This window comes from Neomonachus schauinslandi, chromosome 15, assembly GCF_002201575.2.
Source record: "Neomonachus schauinslandi chromosome 15, ASM220157v2, whole genome shotgun sequence".
NCBI classification, from domain to species: Eukaryota; Metazoa; Chordata; class Mammalia; order Carnivora; family Phocidae; genus Neomonachus; species Neomonachus schauinslandi.
The window spans coordinates 48,962,799-48,979,228 of record NC_058417.1 but is presented as its reverse complement, the minus strand read 5'-3'; the positions used below and the strand labels follow the sequence as shown (position 1 = coordinate 48,979,228).

Sequence of the window (16,430 nt, the reverse complement as noted above, 5' to 3'; positions counted from 1 at the left end):
CCAGTTGTCCTATTCAATGGTCTTAGATCCAATTTGCTGTTAATACTTTAACATGAAATGAGTGTACTCCCAGGTACATACAACAGCTCTAGCCTGTTTGAACCTGCACACTCTGTCCTCTACCTTGACAGCCCCTCTTTTTTTTTTATTATGTTAATCACCATGCATTACATCATTAGTTTTTGATGCAGTGTTCCATGATTCATTGTTTGCATATAACACCCAGTGCTCCATGCAGAACATGCCCTCTTTAATACCCATCACCAGGCTAACCCATCCTCCCACCCCCCTCCCCTCTAGAACCCTCAGTTTGCTTTTCAGAGTCCATTGTCTCTCATGGTTCGTCTCCCCCTCCGATTTCCCCCCCCTTCATTCTTCCACTCCTGCTATCTTCTTCTTTTTTTTTTAACATGTAATGATTATTTGCTTCAGAGGTACAGATCTATGATTCAACAGTCTTGCACACTTCACAGCGCTCACCATAGCACATACCCTCCCCAATGTCTATCACCCAGCCACCCCATCCCCCCCCCCCCCCCCCACCACTCCAGCAACCCTCAGTTTGTTTCCTGAGATTAAGAATTCCTCATATCAGTGAGGTCATATGATACATGTCTTTCTCTGATTGACTTATTTCGCTCAGCATAATACCCTTCAGTTCCATCCACGTTGTTGCAAATGGCAAGATTTCATTCTTTTTGTTGACAGCCTCTCTTTTTGTGCTTGATAGCCCAGCATGCCTCAAATCAGCTCCTTGGATCATTCTGGACCAGACTGTTTCTGCTGGCAAATTAGTTCCTTCATTTATTCATCATTCATTAAGCCCTCTGCCAGAACTAGGATTCAAAGATGAATGACAGTCTTTCACCTCAGGACAGGCAGAGCCTGGGGGGAAACAGGCACTTAAATAGATAATTAGTAAAAAGAGTGGTAGAGATGGATGCAGAGAATAACCAAACCTAGAGAAGGATCATTCAGCCCAGCCTAAGAGTGGTGGGAAAAGTCAGGAGATAACTCTTGAGGTGAGTCTTATGGAAGGGAGAGGTCACATAAGTTGTGATGGGGCACTTGAAGGTTCTTCCAAACAGGGAATACAGCATGACAAACATAGCACAGCAAGAAACAACGTGCGCGCGTCTAAAGAATGACAAGAAATTGACATTTCTGAGCTCAAAATACAAGGCTGGAAGAGGGAGAAGTAAATATTAAGAGGTACGGGCCAAATCAGATCACTTGAGTTTTGTTTGCCAAGGACAGTCTGTCCTGCATAGTGTGGGGAATCACCAAGTGAATTTAGGGAGGCAAAGTAGACAGCCAGACCTCTGACAGATCACTTGGACAGCTTTCTGGAATGGATTTGAAGGCAGCACAACTGGAGAAATGGAAACATTCCAAAGGTTGTGTCAGTCTGGGTTGGTCAGGAAAAGTGAGTTGCTGGAAATATTGTGTAAGTAAAGGGATTTGGCATGGGAATTAGTAATTCATAAAAGTACTAAGAATGGAAGAGGGGGGAGGGTCAAGAAAGCTGTAGCCAGAAAGTCGGGGAAACAGCCCCTGAGGACCTTATCCAGATGCATGGAAGTGGGTGGGTCTCACAAAGTTTGCTGGGATTCTCTGGGAAGGTTCCCACCAGGTTTCTTAATCTCCAGCAGCAAAACAGGGCTTGTCAAGAAGTCTGAGAAGCTGCTACAAACCTAGAGTCTGCCCATGTGTCTGCCACCATGACCTTCAGAGAAAAATGGCCTTTTTTCACTTCTGCTTTCCAAATCTTGCCAAGTTCTCCTCAAGTCCAATACAGAGAAGGATTTTTGGGAAGTGTAGTTCCTGGCATATCCTCTGTATTGCAGGAGACAAGGGGCTAGGTTGATGGAAAGGGAAAACATCATCAGGTTCAGAGGTCAAGGTAAGAGATTATAAGAATCTGGACTAGAAGGTCATAGACAAGTGATAAAGGGATAAATTCAAAGAGATTTCATAAACTTAAATTCATAAATCCATAAGGTTAAATTATAGTAATTTTGTAGACCACAGGATGAGGTGAGAGAGAGATAAGAAAGAAGGACGTTTCTTAGGCATTTAATTGGCATTCCTCGGTGGATGCTGAAAACACCAACTGAGATAAAGAATAGAAGTGGGACTGGTTTAGAGGGAAAAATAATAAGCCCTGTGTGGTATCTATGTGTAGATGCAGAGCAAAAAGCTGGATATTCCCATCTGAGACTTTGAAGAAAGGCCTAAAGACACAAATTTGGGAATCATTAGAATCTAAGTAAGAGTTGAAGCAATGAGAGTGGGCACTATTATATGGCAAAGATTTGAGAATAAGAAAAATAGTTGGTTAAGTGTGGAATCCAGTTTAAGGAATCCATAAAGTATGCTGAGTGGAATAGTAAGAGAAGGATATGGAAACCAAGAGGGCAGAAGCCAAGGAAATAAAGCCTTGCAAGAAGAAAGGAGCTAGCAATTGTTTAATACAGCATCTATTAAACAATGACTGGAAAGTGTCAGTGTCCATTGGATTCCATAGAGTGTCATCGGTGTCTTTGCTGAGGATAGTTTCAGTGGAGTTGTAGGGTCAGAAGCTATGTTGCTTTAGGTTGGGAATAAATGTGAGATAAAGAAATGGAAACAGAGAGTAGAGAGACTATTTTGATAAATTTGCCTGTGGAGGAGAAGAAAAATGAAATAATAGGGGTTCAGGACTGAAGGAAAGCCTCTCCCCCATCCTCTCTTCCTCACTCTCTCTCCTGTTCTTTCCTTCCTTTCTTTTAGTGGTAGCTCTCTCTTCATTTGCCAACTGAGAGAAATAGCTGGAATATACGAAATAACAAGTTTGATAACAGTATGAGCAGGTCTGTGCAAATCTCTTTGGGGGTGGTGTGAGCTTTCCCCACTGCCCTCCTTGGATCCCGTTATGAGGGTGACATCCTACCTTGTGAGGTTCAGGATTAATCACAAACTGTAATATTGGCAGTTAACATAATCTGTGTCATTAGGAAATGTACTTACCTCAAAGTTGCTTCTTTTTTTTCAGAATCAGAAATGTTACAAAAGAATATTATGGAAAGCCTGAAAAAGTAGAAGCATTGCAAGATGAAGAGAAAAACTTCATTGTTTTGATGATGTTTTTAATTAAAAAAAAAAATTTTTTTTTGTTTCCTGAAGATGCAAACATAGTGGCAAATTAGAGAATGAGTCTAGATAAAAAGAAAAAAAAATTTTTTTTTAAAGATTTAATTTATTTATTTGACAGAAAGAGACACAGCAGGAGAAGGAACACAAGCAGGGGGAGTGGGAGAGGGAGAAGCAGGCCTCCTGCAGAGCGGGAAGCCCGATGCGGGGCTCGATCCCAGGACCCTGGGACCATGACCTGAGCCGAAGGCAGACGCTTAACGACTGAGCCACCCAGGCGCCCCAAAAGAAAAAATTTTAAAAGCCCACATTTCTACTCTGAGGGATAGTCATCGATAATATATTTACATATATATAACATTTTTAAAAATAGGATTGTACTGCTTGTGCTGGTTTATAATCTTTGACTTGGATTTGTCAGACTGAGCTTGCAGTATCACTGGAATTGTGCTTACTTTCATAGGACTTCTCATCATCTGTTTTGGGCTGTGGTTTGTCTTGTTTTTTATTCTCTGACAATATAATTCCACATGTTGTCTATCTTCAGAGAATCTTTTAAAATTTCTGGGGTGCTAATGGAACTCTATTGTTTCTCCATAGAGTTAGATAATGTTTCAAATATTCAAGAAAAAATTATCAAATCTTAAGCACTCATATAGAAAAATGCCTGTGATGTGTCCTGGGTCCCACAGACCCCTCTAGAGACCATGACACCACTTTTGTGATACAAAACAGAGCAGTGACCAGTGCCAGGGAAAACTTTACCATCCTCTCTTTAACCCATGCTCCCTCCCTCCAAATGTGGAATACGTACCCCTTTGCCTCTATCCCTGGCCCTTCTGTCTCAGCTCTGGGAGCCTCTGGGAGACTGTTCCTTCAGTCGCACTGCTTTCCCTGGCCCAGGAAGCAAATACTCTCTTCACTCTGCTTTATTCCTGGTAGCCTTTGCTCTGTTCTTTAACATCGAATTAATATATTTTTTGACATTTGAAGGATTTGGGTAGGGAGAAAGGTAGAAATTTATATTATCAGTCTTGATCCAATTTCTCCAGAGAAATTAAGGTTTTGTCTTCATAAAAAGACACAAATACATAATTTTAGAGGGTACACATAAGAATACCAATAAATGAAGCGCTGAGATACATTTGACTCTTACAAACTTTTGTAAGGTCCACTCCATCTGAATATAATCCAAGGTCTAGTTTTCAGATTTTATTCTAAAACAGGCATATTTCTTGACATATATGAAGGACAGGTCACTGCAATACTTGGACACAGCAGAGCTGGTAAATCGACACTGCTAAACATTCTGAGTGGGTTGTCTGGTTCTACAAAAGGTAAGAAAAGAATTTTAGAAGCAAGTTGGCTGATGAAGCAGGTTCCTCAATGAGATTGTGTAAAACAAAAACACTTCTCTAAAGCAGGCTTTTTTACACAGTTGAGTAATTTAGAATAGGAACTATTTACTTTATATTTATATAAATTCACCAGAAAGCTTGTATCTCCGCTCTGCTATTGTCATTCTGTGTCCACTTTGCATTGCTGTGGACCCTGATATTTATGTTAAGAATAATCTGAATTTCTCAATGTATTATTTATGCAATTATGAAATGTGAAGTTTCTTCAACTAATATCCTGTCTTACCACTTCCTAGAGTTACTTTCCTGGTGTTGAATACTTGAAAATTTCTATTTACAGGATCAGTCACTATTTATAATACTCAACTCTCTGAAATAACTAACATGGAAGAAATGAGAAAGAACACTGGATTTTGTCCACAATTCAATATTCAATTTGACTTTCTTACTGTGAGAGAAAACCTCAGGCTATTTGCTAAAATAAAAGGGATTCAGTCAGAAGAAGTAGAACAAGATGTAGGTGAGCATATTAGAACTAATGCCTTTGAAAATAATATACTTTGCTCTTGACCATGTTTTTGTTGAACTATTACTTTAGTTTTTCATAAATAAAGCTTAATTGATGAAGTTCTTAGAATAGATTTCTCCTAATTATTAGAAGATTAAAGTAAAATATTTTTTATTATGTAGAGGTTTTCTTTCAATAGGTAAAAAGAGTTATAATGGAATTGGACATACAAAACATTCAAGATGTTATTGCTAAAAAACTAAGTGGTGGACAGAAGAGAAAACTAACATTTGGGATTGCCATTTTAGGAGATCCTCGGGTAAGAGAAAAAAATATTTTTTGAGATTAATTTGTTTTTTTTAAAAAGATTTTATTTACTTATTTGAGAGGGAGTGAGTGAGAGAGTATGAGTGTGGGGGGGCGGGGGAGGGCAATGGGAGAGAGAGAAGCAGACTCCTCGCTGAACAGGGAGCCCAACACAGGGCTTGATCCCAGGACCCTGGGATCATGACTTGAGCCGAAGGCAGACACTTAACTGATTGAGCCACCCAGGTGCCCCAAGATTAATTTGTATTGAAGGCTATCAAACGATTATTAAAGTCCAAACTCTAATTACCAAATATAAGAGAAAATTTGTAATAAAGGACCATGCAAGCCTATGAGGAATCCAGTGGAGGGCTGTATTTGAATCTAGAAATCATATGGGTTTCCATGCAACATTCTAAAGACCCTCACTGGAAGTGGAAGATGAGCTCATATTCTTCCTCCTTTGTAGGTTTTGCTCCTGGATGAACCGACTGCTGGGTTGGATCCTTTTTCAAGGCACCAACTTTGCACCTTCCTGCAGGAGCATAAAACAAACCACACAATCCTTCTTAGTACCCAGATCATGGATGAGGCTTACATCGTGGCTGGTGATTCTTGGTTTCTTTCTTCTAATAGTTATTTAAGGATTGAACATGAGAGATATTCTCTATAATCTGTTTTTAAAAGTAGAGAATCCTGTATTTAATCCATTTGAGTGACTGCCTTGTAAAGATGAAATTTGCTTTGGAAGAATTCTGATCCCCCAGTATGTTCTTAGGCCCATGCTTTATGTATCTTCTTGTCTGTAACTTTCTTCACTGTCTACATTAATCACAAGTATATTTTTTAAATTTTGAAACTCTAATATTTCATATATAGTTCTGTTGTTGGATAGAAAAAACTTTTAGCTGGGAAAATTATTTTTAAATTTATAACCCTTTGTTGCCTTCTTAGGAGGATTCTTGGTTCACTAAGCAAGGTATTGAGTGTGAAGATACAAGATTGGAGAATTAGAGATTGAATAAATGTTCTGTCTAGGACATAGTGGCAGGTGGGGAAGATGAGTTTCAGTAAGCCAGGAAAGGGTACAAGGCAGAATCTTAAAAAAAATGAAGACAGAAAGAGACTCAGTGAAAAGAAGAGAAATTTTTGCTTTCTAATGTGCAGTATAACCTTATTCTAAGTTTCCTCCATGAAATCTGAAGTAAAATATACTTTACCTCTCAGTTTCCTCCTGCCTTAATAACTATGAAACAGCCATCCTCAAACTTAGTGTCTTAAGTCAATTAAGTATTTATTGAGTGCGTGGGTTGGAGAGTTGGCAATTTAGGGTGGGCTCACTTAGAAAGATCTTCAGGTCTTTGACTGGGTTCGCTTACATGTCTGGTGGTTGAGTGACCGTTGGCAAGTCAAATTAGGTGACCTAAGGTGGCTTAGGTGCCAGCCTAGGTGTATTTCCTCTTCCAGCAGACTGCCCCAGGCATTCTCACGGCAATAACTAAGGCTCTAGAGACCAAGTCCCAAAGCATAAGCCCATTTCAAACCTCTACTTGCCAAAGTCGGCTAACATGCCATTGGCCAAAGCATTGGCCTCATGTGGTGGAGGCACATATCAAGGGGTGGAGCAGGTCTCCTAGCCCATGGTGAGAGAACACTGCAAAGTTACATAGCAAAGTATGTGGATAAAGGGAGAATGGAAGATTTGGTCTCTCCTGGCAATGTTTTATGCCATTGGATAAGCTGTGAGGGATGCAATGAATTTCTGAGTCCTGCTTCAAAGGAAGCATGGGGGTGAGAGGTGGTGCTGCACCCAGGAACTCAATTATATCAAGACTGCATTCATATTGAAAAATTCATTTGGTGATTTGGTCTCCAGAGCAGAGAATATACCCATATAAGGAATTCACATAATTTATTCTTTCTTTCTTTCTTCTCAGAGATAGGGAAGTGTTTGCGTCTAATGGGAAGTTGAAATGTGCAGGGTCATCTTTGTTTCTGAAGCAAAAATGGGGTATTGGATATCACTTAAGGTAATGTATTCTGGGAGTAGCTTTTTAATATGAGTATCAATATAAGAGGTGACATTTCATGTAATCCTCTAGAGATATAAGAAAGCCAGTTTAGGGCGCCTGGGTGGCTCAGTTGGTTAAGCAACTGCCTTCGGCTCAGGTCATGATCCTGGAGTCCCTGGATTGAGTCCTGCATCAGGCTCCCTGTTCGGCAGGGAGTCTCCTTCGCCCTCTGACCATAATCCCCCTCATGTGCTCTCTCTCATTCTCTCTCTCTCTCAAATAAATAAATAAAATCTTAAAAAAAAAAAAGAAAGCCAGCTTAATATTTGGTGGAAATTGATGTACAATAATCAGTATAGTGTATCTCCCTCATTAACATGTGCCTTGATATTTATCTCTTGGTTTTAAATATGTAAATTTCTAAATGTGTATGGATCTTTCAATAAAACATTTTTGGCTGATATATCGGAAACATAATTATGTTTTCAAAAAGCAACTGATAATTTATGGGGCGCCTGAGTGGCTCCGTTGGTTAAGTGTCTGATTCTTGATTTTGGCCCAGGTCATGATCTCAGGGTAGTGAGATTGAGCCCCGTGTTGGGCTCCGTGCTGGGTGTGGAATCTGCTTAGGATTCTCTCCCTCTCCTTCTGCCCCTCCCCTCACTCTTGCACTCTCTTTCTCTCAAAAAAAAAAAAAAACGATAATTTTTAACAGAACAATTGGCCCTAAAGTTCTGAAATTGTATTCTAAATCTACTTTATATGTCAGAATATCACATGGGATAATTTAGAAAGCAGGGCATATCAACAGGCAAGTTATTGGCATTAATAGAAACCATTTGCTGCAAGAAAGCAACTGTTTATTAAAAACCTTATTAAATTTTAGTGATCCAGAAGTAATGTTTCATGTACTTTATATCCTATCATGATTTTATATACATATACATACATATCTCTATGTAATAAGTATATGTGTTTTTACATGCTAGCCTGCTATCTATCTATCTATCCATATATCCATATAACATGTAAACTGAAATTTCCACTTACTTTAGAAAGTTGCTTGGGGGATTGGGGTTGACATGTAATGCACTGTATTTTTTCCCATTTAAAATAATTCAAACACGGCTACCATTTAGCACTTGGAAATAGAACATCTTATTTGTGGGAACTGATTACTGAAATTAGCAGGAGATGTCTCTAATAAATACAAATTATTTAATAAAAAACTGTCTTTTAATGAGCAGTGGCGTTAGAGATGAATTCAAAAGACTTATGCTTCTTTTGAAATGTTAGTTTACACAGGAATGAAATGTGTAATCTAGAAAGAATTACATCCCTCAATAGACAGCACATCCCTGATGCCAAGTTAGCAGCAGAAAGTGAAGAAAAACTTGTGTACATTTTGCCCTTGGAAAGAACAAACAAATTTCCAGGTAACTTACCATATGATCACATAGAATACAGCTAAGTGTCCACGATAGGCTGATTGCATTTTCTATTTTCCACCAGTTGGGTTTTAAAGCTTATACACCTCGCACTATTCTAAGAGCTCTGCCTTCTGTTTTCAATATAATGAAGTGTGTTATCAGATACACGGTTTTAGTGTGAGAGCAACTAAAATTTCCATGAATGTATTTCATTGAAAAACCCAGATTTGCTCTCTGTGTCAGCATTAAATGAAGCTTTGAAATGTCTTTTCTGAAGCAGCAAAAACTTTTGTTTTAGAGACACAGATTAAATAAGGCCTTATTTTTTTAAAACACTTGGAAGTAGGTCAACAGGGTCTTTGTAAAATATCATTTTAATTGTAAGTGTAATATGCTCAGTATAGAAAAACTAGAAAATACAGAAAGGAAATAAAATTTACCCATGCTTAATGAATTTTTGAATAGACATACATACTTACACAAACATATGCATGGCCATAGTGATGCAAGAAATTTTAAAGCGTATGGAACAGAAAAGAGATGCAAAATAATAAAATTGATTTGAAAGACAAGAGAACATGGAAATATTTTTATTAGATTATTGTGGCAGCTTTAATATGAAAATATGTTTAGATTTATCTATTCTGAGTAATCTTTAGGACTTTGTATTTTAGTGTACTTATTAGCAAATTTAATTGCGTTATTTTATTGCTGTCTGCTTTTTAGATCTTTACAGTGACCTTGAAAAGTGTCCCGACCAAGGCGTAATGAATTATGGTGTTTCCATGACAACTCTCAATGAAGTCTTTGTGAACCTAGAAGGCAAATTAACAATTGATGAGCCTGGTATAATGATGTGTGTCTAGCAGAAAACTAGAAAGAGGAAACTGAAAATGACCATGTATTGATTCATATTTGTAGGTTTTTATGTGGAATTCTGCCTAAATGTGTATTAGATATAAAATAGGGTTGCCCACTTTTAAAAGTATCATAATTGTTTTATATCTAACATAATCAGACTTGTTGCTAGGTAATTACTCTATTATTGTGTCCACTTCCCCATATCATCAATAGCTCTCTGCTAATGTCATGAGTTCTGGCTTCGTCTCTTACCTGCCATTTCCTATAAAAATGTACTCTTCCTTAGGTAATAAATTAATTCTAATTAATGTAGTCATAAAGAATGAGTAAGTTGATATCTTCCCTTAGTTTAGTTTGTGAACTAATAATTAGAAGAATGTAGGAGCTAACCATGTGCCAGCCATTGTGCTCAGCTGTTGGATTACATTGTTCTTAATTCCCATAATAACTTTGTTATGCAGGGAGAAAACTGAGATTTGGAAAAATTGAGTGATTAGTCAGAACCATAACAGCTGCTGTGAGGCATATGTGAGATTTGAATAGGAGGTCTTTCCTGGACTTAAAACCAGTGTCCTGAAACAGTCACTGGGATGTCAGTCATCAGTGATGAACTAATCCTGTGGAGGACTTCTGGATGACAGAGGAGCCCTTTTAGAAACGCAGCTACAGGGGCACCTGGGTGGCTCAGTGGGTTAAGCATCTAACTCTTGATTTCGGCTCAGGTCGTGATCTCGGGGTCATGGGGTTGAGCCCTGTGTCAGGCTCTGCGCTCAGCATGGAGTCTGCTTCAGATCCTTTCCTTCTGTCCTTCCTCACGCTCATGCACGCATGCTTTCTCTCTCAAATGAATAAATAAAATAAATCTAAAAAAAGAAAGAAACTCAGCTACATACATTTATATTTATGTTTTTGCATAAACCTTTTTGCTCTGCAAAAATCCCTTAGTGAAGAACTGCTGCTCTAGGTATGAAAGAGTAAATGCTTCCCAAGAAGGCTAAACCATCCTCAAAAATGAATTTACTCACTCATTGGAATTATAGTTGTCTGAAGGACAGATTTTGAATATGAGTTATGGATATCAGTAGCTTAACTTGTTAGAAGTGCTGTTTCAAATATTCTAGTGTATTTTCGAAGATTCTAAAGAGAAAATGCAAATAACATAACCGATTTTAATGGTTTATTACATGGTTACAGATTTTGGCATTCAGAAAGAGGAGAAAGTCAATGAGACAAGAGATACTGGAACTGAGTCTGAAATGCAACAGGCTCCTTGTTCTCTTCCTGGATTGAGAAAGGTCATTAGTACTGGAACTCTCTGGAAACAGCAGGTCTGTGCCATGGCAAAGCTTCGCTTCTTAAAGTTAAGGCATGAAAGGAAAATTCTTTTGTCCTTGTAAGTATCAGATTACTTTAAATCTCTCTAGTCAATATATACAAAAAAGTTTAAATGTGAAGAAAATAAGTCTATTAATTTCTTCACCCATTTAACAAAGTTTTTGGAGTGCCTATAAGTGTTATCCTACACAAGGGAGCACAGTTGACAAGGCCTTTCAACTTACATCTTGTGGGGGAGAAAAATACCAATGAAATAATTACCCAATAAATATGTTAATTGTTCCTTATATCACAAATCATTATTGAAGCCTGTTATGTGCTAGGCATTGTTTTAGGTGCTGTGGTGTTTACCTTCTGGTTGGGAGGAAAAGATAACAAATAACAAATAAAAACTAAATAAGTTATATAGTAAGTTATGCAGAATAGAGTAAGCGGATGGGAAAGGCTGGTGGGAGTTAGGAGTTCATTATAATTCTAAATAAGTTGGTGTGTTGGCCTCATTGAAATGGTCACATTTGAGCCAAGATTGGAAAAGCCAAGCCAATAAGAGAGGGAGAACACCAGTTTAGAGCAGAAAGCATCAATTATATTTGGCAAAATGGAAGTCATTGAAGGTTTTGAGAAGAGAAGGTCTGAAAATAGACAGCTCTTTTGAGGTGCTTCACCATGGAGAGAAATAGAAAGAGCAGTAGTAGCTGAAGGGAGATTGAAATTAGGAGGAAGTTTCTTTTTTCTTTTTGTTTTTTTAATGAATGGGAGACATTAGAACATGCTTCAGTCATGATGGGTTATGTCAGTTGGGAAATAATTGAAGATGAGCTAACTGAGCAAGATCTCAGGGAGGGTGGCAAGCATCTGGATCCAGAGCAATATTGAAAACTGACTTTGATAGGGAGCAAAGACAGCATCTATTACAACAGAAAGGAACACTGACAGGATGGATATGTTTTCTGGGTTTTTTGGGGGGGGGGGAGAGATGATAATACCAGGGGGAGTTTCTGTCTGATGGACTTCATTTTTTCCCTATGAAATATGAGGCTGAGAGTGAGGAAGAAGGAGGTAGAGCCTGAGGTCTGATGAGAAAGTAGTCATTGCAAAGACTGGACTCACAACCTTACTGGAGAAACAAAAAGATTACTTGAAAGACTTTTACTCATTGTTTGAGCTGGGTAAATGAATTCTAGGATCTGAAATAGTGCATTAAATATGGTATCTAGTTTCGTGAAAATTAAAGTATAAAACAACAGCTGATGAGAGTTAAAATTTTACTTGAAATTGTGCACATCACAAGTCTGAGGGCAGTGTGAAATCGGGTTCCTTTCCCTTTAAAACTATGTTAGGCTCCTGGTATCCCGTCAAATCGTCAAACCGTTTTTTCCTGTTGTCCTGGTCAACCACTTGGATCTCAGCTTCTCTTTTTGATGCTCTATTATCCTTGGACATCTTGCAATGTGATAATGATTTATGAAAAATTTTGAGCCCGTTTTCGATTAATTTCATTTTCACTTTATGTAACTAAAGGCCATATTTGTATGTTGAATTTCCATAGGTTGGCATTTATATAGCATGTTTGTGACTTAAATAATCAGAGGGAAAATGTTTTAGACTTGCATTTTAATTTTCTTTACTTAGGTTACTGATACTCGGTATTCCTTTTACCCCCATCATTTTTGAGAAGATAGTGGATGTGGTATCTAATTACACTCATCGTTGGGAGCTTTTATCCAGTATGTATTTCCTTTCTCTGAAACGACCCTCACAGGCTCCTCTTACCAGTCTGTTGGTCATCAATAATACAGGTGAGAAATAGGGATTCAATTTACTCTTGATTTTTATCATCAAAGATCTTTTGAAACACGAACCTGAGCAGCAAAAAGACCTCTATTAAGAACAGCTTGGGGGAGAAAGTGGTGTGTGTTTACGGCTTGCTTCATTTTCAAATTAAGGAAATTGATGGGCACATTTTCAAATCAAGAAAAACAATGGACATAATGGAAAATACCAAATTAACTTAACTTCATGAAGATGTTTTGAATGGGTCACCAGTACAGTAAATATCATTGGAAGGTTAGCCAGATATAGCAGTTTAGATAATGAGTAGGACTGATTTGTATCAGTAGGACAAGCCTAGGTAATGAGGTGTGTATTTTGTATATAGTATATGTAGTTACAAACATTACAGAGTTCTGGCAGAGTTCATAAAAATCACTAATAACTTTTATTTCTGTGAGAATTGCAAATCTAGCTCTTGGGAATAAACCCTTTTACCTTTATAAGAATTACAAAATACATTAACCTATTTCTGAAAGGATTCTGTTACACTGAAGATGGTAGACCAGATTTCATGTCAGAATTAATTTCAGCCTATTCTCAGAGAGTGAAGGTCTTTATCATGTTATTCTGGGTATTCCTTAACATGAGAAGAATTCGTTCTTATTTTAAAGCTCTGATGTTGATTTTCTTGCTGTTATGTTGCCTTCCTTCATTGACTACATTAGGATCAAATATTGAAGACTTTGTGCAGGCACTGAAGCATCAGGATATATTTTTAGAAGTTGGTGACTTTAGAAATAGAAATGGCTCAGATGATCCTTCCTACAATGGAGCCATCATAATGTCTGGTGACTGGAAGGTATGTTTGGGTCCATGTACTATTTTATCATGAATGGGGTTTTGACACCTTCTAATACTTTAGATCTATAGAAAAGCAACTCAAGTGTTCTATATCAGTATAACTTGAGGCCTTTTTGAGTAAGGTATGAAATTTTAATCCTTTAAAAAGCATGTTTTTTCTCAAAGGGATCATCTTTTATTAGTGATTTTATTTGTTGTAAAAGCAATGCATGTTTTGCAACAACATGGATAGATTTTGAGGGAATGATGCTAAGTTAAATAAACCAGACAGAGAAAGGCAAATACTGCATGGTATCACTTATAAGTAGGAAAAAAAAAAAGTCAAACTCCTAGAAATAGAGAATAGAAAAGTGGTTGCCAGGGACTAGGGGGTAGGGGAAATAGGGTTAGACTGGTAAAAGGATATGAGCTTTCAGCTATAAGATGAATAAGATCTAAAGACCTAATATATAATATGGAGACTATAGTTGATAACACTGTATAGTATAATTGAAATTTGCTGAGCAGAACATAAATGTTCTCATATATACATACATGTGCACACATGCATATGTGTACATGTGAGGTGATGGATATATTAACTAGATGGGAGAAATCTCTTCACAATGTATATGTATGTCAAATCATGATGCACATTTTAAGTGTCTTACAGATCTGTTTGTCAATTATACCTCAATAAAGCAGAAAAAAGCAATGCATGTTTAATAAATTCAAACATTACTAGAATATATAATATAAAAGGTAAAATTCTCTAATTTTATTTCTTTTTTTTTTTTTTACTTTATTTATTTATTTGAAAGAGAGAGAGCACAAGCAGGGGGAGGCATAGAGAGAGAGGGAGAAGCAGACTCCCTGCTGAGCAGGGAGCCTGACATGGGACTCGATCCCAGGACTCCTAGAGGAAGGCAGACACTTAATGGACTGAGCCACCCAGGCACCCCTCTAATTTTATTTTTTAATTTTTCCGTATTATATTTCTAACTGTTAATCATTTGGTAAATGTCTTCTACACTCTTTTCCTTTATAAAAACACAAACTCACTATTTATAGGACCATCTTATATTTGAAAATATATTTTCTGAATTGGAATTGTATTAGAGCGTCCTACAATTCTCTCTGTCACATAAGATCTAAATCTTTGACATCTTTCCGTATTAGTGAATGTTCATCTATTTCATTTATAGAATAAGTCATTTGGATTACCAAAATAATGTATTCTTATAACAATTCCAACAATTCAAAAAGGCTGAAGTGTCAAAGAAAAATTAATAGTCTCTTTCTCACCTTAATTCCACTATGGCAATTTATAAACTATACAATAAATATATTTGTTTTAAGAATTTGGAACTTATATTTGTGTTTTTTTTAAAGGATTACAAATTTTCAGTTGCATGTAATACCAAGAGAATGACTTGTTTTCCTGTTCTTATGGGAATTATTAGCAGTGCCCTTCTTGGAATTTTTAATTTTACAGAGCTTATTAAAACAGAGCGAAGCACATTGCCTTTTGTAAGTATGGTACCGACTTATATAAGAGACAATTTAGCAAGGGATAAAGGGCAAGAACTCTATAGCCTACCACCCGAGTTTGAATCCTATTTACTATGTATTAGCAAGTTTCTTAGCCATTCCTTGCTTCACTGTCTTCATCTGTAAAATGGGGAATATAATTGTAACTAAATTATATGATTATTGTGAGGATTAAATCAGTTTCCTGAGGACCTAGAACAGAGCCTGACATATACATTTTTCATTCATTTTACAAATATTTTTTGTCTTCCAGGTACTTTCAGGGGCTGGGGATACAGCATGAACAGAATAGACAAAAGTTCCACTCTTTGGAGCTTATATTCTTGTAGCAGGGAGAGTTAGCATTCAGTCCATGTTTGCTATTACTTATTATGAAAGATCAAGAACTTTTCTAGGAGTTTTATGTTTAATCTCATATTTTTAATGGAAAAAAACAAATATATGATAAAATTTCTTGCCTTTGTAAATTAAATGTAATTTATCATTTTCTATCCTTCCTGCTGATCTATTTCTCCATATATTACCACCTGGATACCACACTATAGACTTGTTTTATCACTGGCCTCATCCTTCTAGTCTAAAATCTTGTCTAATCAGAAATTATACCCAGCTCCCCAAGACATAGAACATTAAAAGAGCCAAGATCCAAAAGGACACTGAAAACTTTAAAATGATAGAGAAAAATAATAGACCTGTTAAAGAATCATAATTTGGGCTTTGTTTGGTTCATTCTTAAGTAGTTCTTCACACTTAACCTAGGTACCCAATACATATTTGCTGAAATCAGTGAACCAATGGATTTGCTTAGCAATCTAGCATACCAGCAAAGCCTCACATGCAAATCCTTAGTCTTACATCACATCTTCCTGGGGGAATTTGTTGAGTAAGTGATATACATTGGCTAATGAAAGCGTGGAGGGTGTGTGTGAAATTTATGAGAGTGTATGACCCCAATTCTAAAATTATGATTATTTAACGGTTCTGTAGTGTTTTCTCTATCATTTTAAATTCTGAGTGTCCTTTTGGGTCTTGGCTCTTTTATGTTTTATCTCTTGTGGAATATAGTGCAATTTTTGATGATATATAATTTTAATAACCATTCTCAGCCTTTCAGGTGTGTTTAGTTATGGTAGATAAAAAAGGAACAAATTGTGGAAATTGGGTAGATGTTTGCAAGTATATGCATAATGGTTGTAGAGAATGAAATTTTTACACTAAGAAATTTATATAATGGTACCTCTATTTTTTTGCATATGAAATAAGGCCATTTCTGTACTCTTTTTTTTTTTTTTTTTTTTTTTTTTTTTTTTTTTTTTTTTAATTT

General features: G+C 36.9%; 1 protein-coding gene across 1 annotated transcript in view; it reads left to right on the top strand.

Annotated features, from left to right (window-relative positions):
• The window catches only part of LOC110570368 (ATP-binding cassette sub-family A member 10-like), a 69,610-nt gene that overhangs the window by 29,361 nt on the left and 23,819 nt on the right, over positions 1-16,430 (top strand). The window contains 12 exon segments of the mRNA XM_044921848.1: positions 3,031-3,091; positions 4,357-4,469; positions 4,831-5,006; positions 5,198-5,317; positions 5,774-5,912; positions 7,244-7,334; positions 8,613-8,752; positions 9,473-9,592; positions 10,802-11,000; positions 12,575-12,741; positions 13,441-13,574; positions 14,948-15,085. Of these exon segments, the coding sequence (XP_044777783.1) occupies positions 3,031-3,091; positions 4,357-4,469; positions 4,831-5,006; positions 5,198-5,317; positions 5,774-5,912; positions 7,244-7,334; positions 8,613-8,752; positions 9,473-9,592; positions 10,802-11,000; positions 12,575-12,741; positions 13,441-13,574; positions 14,948-15,085 (1,598 nt within the window).